This window comes from Triturus cristatus, chromosome 7 (genome assembly GCF_964204655.1).
Source record: "Triturus cristatus chromosome 7, aTriCri1.1, whole genome shotgun sequence".
Taxonomy (NCBI): Eukaryota; Metazoa; Chordata; class Amphibia; order Caudata; family Salamandridae; genus Triturus; species Triturus cristatus.
Window position 1 is genome coordinate 603123384 of NC_140590.1, and position 6000 is coordinate 603129383.

At 41.2% G+C, this 6000-nt stretch overlaps 1 protein-coding gene across 2 annotated transcripts in view; it reads left to right on the forward strand.

Annotated features, from left to right (window-relative positions):
* The window catches only part of PCTP (phosphatidylcholine transfer protein), a 215810-nt gene extending 210081 nt beyond the window's left edge, over positions 1 to 5729 (forward strand). For both annotated transcript variants that reach the window (XM_085617177.1, XM_085617176.1), the window contains one exon: positions 3900 to 5729. In XM_085617177.1, coding sequence (XP_085473303.1) covers positions 3900 to 3958 — 59 coding nt within the window. In that variant the 3' untranslated portion in view covers positions 3959 to 5729. The remainder of the gene's footprint in view (positions 1 to 3899) is intronic.
* The last annotated feature ends 271 nt before the right edge of the window (positions 5730 to 6000 follow it).

The window sequence follows — 6000 nt, forward strand, 5'->3', positions numbered from 1 at the left end:
CTCCGAGAAAGGTGTCTTCACTCTGGAAGTAATTAGTGCTATAGACTCTATGCTGGCATCCCTAAAATCAAGCATTTGCAATGCAATAGGTCTCGCAGTTACACAAGTTTAAGCTATTGGCATTGTAAATGACAATGCCTTTTATCCTTCTGCACCGCTTGGAAGACATTGGCGTTATGGGGTCGGCCCTTCAGTGGTTCCGTTCCTTTCTCGACGATCGGTCTTTTTGCGTTGTTACACCTCCTTATCAGTCCAAATTCCATCCTCTGGACTTGGGGGTGCCGCAGGGATCCTCACTGAGTCCCACCTTATTTAATCTTTACGTGAGACCGCTGGCTGATGTCGTCAAACAATGGGGCATGTATATGGTCTCATATGCTGACGACACTCAGCTGGCGGTTACTATCAGTGGGGATGCCGATGTGGACGCCCCCAAGTTCCAGAACGGACTGAGGGAGGTGGCTAGCTGGATGACTGCCAACTGTCTCCAGCTTAACGCTAAGAAGACCGAGGTTATGATCGTCGGGAAGGGTAGGGATCTCTGGGGTGACAGATGGTGGCCGCCGGAACTTGGTGTGGCTCCAACTCCGGTTATGGAGTTGAGAAATCTTGGAGTGTGGTTGGACTCTACTCTCAGCTTTGTGGGGCACACCAAGAAAACCGCAGCATGCTGTTTTGGAGTCCTTCGGGGCTTAAGGCCTGTCCTTAAGTTTTTTGACCCCCCTACCAGGCAGATGGTGGTCCAGGCAACAGTTTTATCTCGCCTGGACTATGGCAGTTCGCTTCTGATAGGGAGTAATCAGGCAGAAATTGTTAGTCTTCAACGCGTTCAAAATGCCGCTGCTAGAGCCATTGTCGGCTCGCCTAGGTCATGCTCGGCTTCCAGCACTCTTCGAGCATTACATTGGCTGCCGATCAAGTCGAGAATCCATTTTAAAGTTTTATGTCTTGCTTTTAAAATTTTGAAAGGATCTGCCCCCCAGATTCTTTCGAATCTCTTGTCCGGTTATGTACCGACCCGCTCGTTAAGACCTTCGGGTCAAGCGCTTGCAGTAGTCCCGAGGTTCAAGCTTTGCCGAGTTGGTGGGCGCTCTTTCCGGATAAAAGCTGCAGCGCTTTGGAATTCGCTTCCGCTTGAGCGCCGCGCAATCGATGATCTTCTGTTGTTTCGGAAATCATTAAAAACTTTTTTGTTTTAATTGCTCCCTCTGTCTCGGTTCTGTGTTAGTATCTGTTGTGTTATACCTTGTCGCGCGCCAGGACGCCCCTTAGCTGGGGCAGCTGTGCGCGTTATAAATACTATTAACATAACATAACATAACATAACATAACATTTATGTTTTTAAAACAAAAACAAAAATAAAATGCATTGTTATTTGCAATGTCAATAGCTTAAACTTGCGTAATTGCGAGACCTATTGCATTGCAAATGCTTGTTTAATTTAAGGCACTGTCTACGGCATCATTTTGCTGTCTGGGTGATGTGCAGCAATAGCCAGCAGAAACATTATCTGTGCTATACCACACAAACTCCCAATAAGTTACAGATACTGGGGAAACTGCTTCTGGAAACATTAACCCTGGACCAGCAGTTCTGGGACAGTCACAAGAAAGTTTAATATCAAAGCCTCGTATCTGGGGTCTAGCCACAGCAACCTTGGTTTAAAAAATTAAATCAATACTCAATTTCACAGGCAGACACAGAATTTTTAAAAAGGAAAGCCCCTACAATTAACCAAGCACACAGGTTAAAGGCCAACAAATAGCACTTTATGCCTTGAAAAGCCCAGTAAATACTTTCTTAATGATGAATACGTCAGTTTGCTTTTTAAATAGGAACCGCAATACGTTTTAGTTTGATTCTTCAATAACAAGCAGCGTCAAACCTACCCTGGTATAAGAAATGCTGTCTTCATCCTTGTCGCTAGTGAAATCAGTTGCCCTCTGCTCCAGACGGACATATTTCATGTACATTTGCAAATAGACTTCTTTCTTTTGAACACCTCCTGGAAGGGGCACATGGTGCGCAATTGACTGATCTCTTAATTTCTCTTTGGTGAAGTGTGCAGGGTCTCCCATGTACACGGGCATAACTGCAATATAGCAAAGAGGCACCGAGACCGGTATTGGACTCTAGCACCGCTTCGTGAAAGCTCTACCTCAGCAAAGGGCAAACAGCTGCCTGTGCTGTAATGTATACCATGGCATGGGGGCATGAATGCCTTCCAAAGTCGAGGCTGTGAAGGTCAAAGCTTTAAACATGTTAAAAGTTGATGTATGCAGCGCTGTGTGGCGTATTCAAAAAAATAATTTTATTTAAAGTTAAAGGACAACATTGCGCTTTAAAAAAAAAAAGCATTAATATGGCAGGGATGGCTAACGAAAAGCGGGCGTTGGTCAAATAAAGAAAGGCACGAGCTAGATAAAAAACAAGTGACGGTCTGCTAGGAAAGTGAAAGTGCGCCATGCGCGTTGTGCGTGCCTGCAGTGGGAAAAACTCATTAAAGAAAGTAGAGCTCACAGACTAACTTCACAAACATGATCCGTCACTGCATGCCTCCTTTAGATAAGAAATGCGCTCACGACAGCCATCAAGCAAACGATCCAGTCCAGATTGGCTGTCCCAAAAGGAGACAGGGTGGTAACAAAGAAGCCTCATTTTCAATCGGAGGCCACCGTTTACCATAAATGATGATGCCAGCCAATGAAAATAATGGGCGGGGCTTCAAGTACCCTTCTGAAATCTCCTCTACCATGATCTGTCTCGCAGAGAGAGCAGCGCATGCGTGCTGCATTGCTAGGTGAAATCTAACAATCTCTGAAATCCACAGAGCCCTGGACCCTCAACATGTATCCTTAAAACTCAATGAGCACCACACACTTTATCAGAGGTCCCCAATTGGCTCGCAATAAAGGGGAGGTTGATCTTCAAATCAAGGGTGTAACACAGGTCCTCCATGGTGCAGGGCTCCCCCTCCAAGAGCTGCAGGGGCCCACTCAGCACAGTACTCAGGCCTGAGGGCTCCGGATTAAATCCGGAGTTGGGACCCCTCTGTGTACATTGCAGGGGGGCCCCTTAAACTTTTGTTACGCCACTGCTTCAAATCCATTTGTATTATCCAAAGAGCAGTCCACGGTCATATACAAGGCTAATCTCAGTTGAATTACCATTTTCTGATTCTCATACTAGAAGCTGATCGTCTACTATTTAAGAGTATTTATCTCTACTTCTTCAAACAAGCTAATGGTTAGGCTAATAAATGTGCTAATCTTTTGTACCCCTATTTGACAGAGGCTTTGCAGGTAAAATGCCTCAAACGAAATTTGCCCACATTTAATTCATTGCATGTTGACTGTTGGATGGTCCACCCACGACTGCAAGTCAATTCCCTCTTTATATACCCTTTTCCAAAGTACTCGGAGGCTTCTACAGGGTAGTGTGGAGTGCTTTAGGAACCCCCAAGAAAAAATAATAGTAATAATCACTGATAGATTATTAGTTGGTGCCAAGCTATGTTAAACCAAATAATGCTCAGACAGTGTAACGGCAATAGAGGGCGGCTTCCCAACAAGGGACTGCTGGCAGAAAATACAAAGCAAAGAGCACAATCTGAAGTGTTACAGAGCGAGCAGCAGACGTTTTGAGTGTTTGTATGACTTGTGTCAAGTGTTTTATAGTTTGAAGACTACTATCTGATGTAAAACCCAGGTGCTTTGTAGCTATCCATATGAGCAAAGCACTCTAGCATGGCCAATTACATGTATTTTTTAAAAGAGATAGGTTGTAGACCTTGAAGTATTCTGCCACTGGTGCATCTGAGGGTGATTTTTGAAAAACATTGTTGAAATGTTTAATCCTTTGCTGCCCTAATAACTTTATGCTGTATATTCATTTACAGAGCGGAGTGCCTTCCTTCGTGACAGACATGCAAAAGGCCTGCAACAACTATCCTCATAAGAAAGCAAAATATTGACGACAGGTGGTGGACATCACACTAGCAATAGACAGCAAATGTTTTCTAAAATTGAGATTTTGTTACGTAAGGAGTAATAACTAGTATCACTTTTAGGATACTTTGCCGAAGTTCACAGACTCATTCAGCCACTGGAAAGGGTTCTTGTTTATCTATGTTGCACTGATGTTCTATACCCAAATTAACAAAAGCAGATGGTGGTAACGAATGTCCCTGTACATCCGCGGATTATTATTTTTCACAAGAAGCAAGTTGTGAATTACCAAAACTGATTATCAGGACATTTAGCTTACCAACTGCACCATTTACAGAATGTTATCAAATTAATGTGGATTCAGACGATGCTAAACTTAAATGATGGAAGATAGACAGAGACTGAATGTCGTAGAATGTTAAGGTAACTTGTCTTGCCAACATGGTCCTAGATTTTTCCTGTCTTCCATTCCATTGACTAAGAAATTGTATAAGTGGTGTGGATGATGTGGTCAAGCAAAATTTGGACCAAAATGGTGCCGTTTATGAGATGATGACAACCTTAATTTTAGTTTCAAACGACAGAGGCAGCTACAAATAAAAATGCTCTATATTGCAAAAACTACTGCTGTGTGGTACGAAATCTCTCTGTAAAATATTAATTTGTTTCTTTTTTCTATAAGTTGTATTGAAGTGAATGTATTATTTCAGTCTGTAATATACATTTTAATGCACTGTTCTAACATGGTAAAATTAATGGGGCCGATTCACAGAATTAACTTAAGTCAAAATCCTAAACTTACTACTTTTGGTATTCACAGAAGTTAGGATTTTGTCTTAAGTTTGTCTTATGACAAACTTAAGACAGACTTAAGACAGACTTAAGACAGACTTAAGACAGACTTAAGATAAACTTAAGACAAACTTAGACTGACTTAAGACAGACTTAAGACAAACTTAAGACAGACTTAAGACAGACTTAAGACAAACTTAAGACAAAATCCTAACTTAAGTCTGTCTTAAGTCTGTCTTAAGTCTGTCTTAAGTCTGTCTTAAGTTTGTCTTAAGTCTGTCTTAAGTCTGTCTTAAGTCTGTCTTAAGTCTGTCTTAAGTTTGTCTTAAGACAAACTTAAGACAAAATCCTAACTTCTGTGAATACCAAAAGTAGTAAGTTTAGGATTTTGTCTTAAGTTAGTTCTGTGAATCGGGCCCAATGTGTTCTACTTTAATAAGAACCATAAAACAATGAAATTGAATCAAATGTATTTGCTTCGTGTTTTGTTGGAAACACAACATCTTTTAAACCTTTCACTTCACAATTCAATCGAATAATTTTTATTTGGATAATTGTTGATTGTTAAATTGTCACATGAGGACAGGAGGTGTCGGACCTTAAAACATTTGTTTACCTTGTAAAGTGAACGCCATTCTCATCGACAATCATGCTTCTTTCATCCTTACATAATGGATTTTGTTTAAATATACAGGTTTAACAGCACCAAAATGATGGATGGAAAGGATTGAAACAGTTAGTAATGCAGATAAATACTCTGGTCAGGTCCTGTTAGAAAGGCTACAGATCAGTTAGTACCTTTCCCTCAGACAGTATAATTTTGAAACAAGCTAAGCCATTTCTCGTTTCAGTGGCTACTTTTAGGAAATGTGTGAAATTGTTTTTCTTTTGATGTTTTCCTCTAGATAGCTTGCCAGCCAACACTTTAGTGCTTACAGGTTGCGACACTGTATAAATACCGAAGCTGAATAAAACTACAAGCCATTGTAGTATTCGCATCCATTACTGTTGCGCTTTCCACGTGTGAATGACACCCATGCAAGGGTATAACTTATATCTGTTTGTATTCTGTAGAAAACTTTACTACTCAAACCGGTGTAACTCCGAAGCAAGGGTGCGCGTCTTTTATTCTCAATTAAAAGACACTTATCTGTTTTGCTTAGCTTATAATTGTTTCTGTTGCAGGTTATGTAAAGTATGCGCATTTACAGTTAGGGAATCGGGAAAAATATAATGTAACCTTTGAGTCGTTTCAGTTAC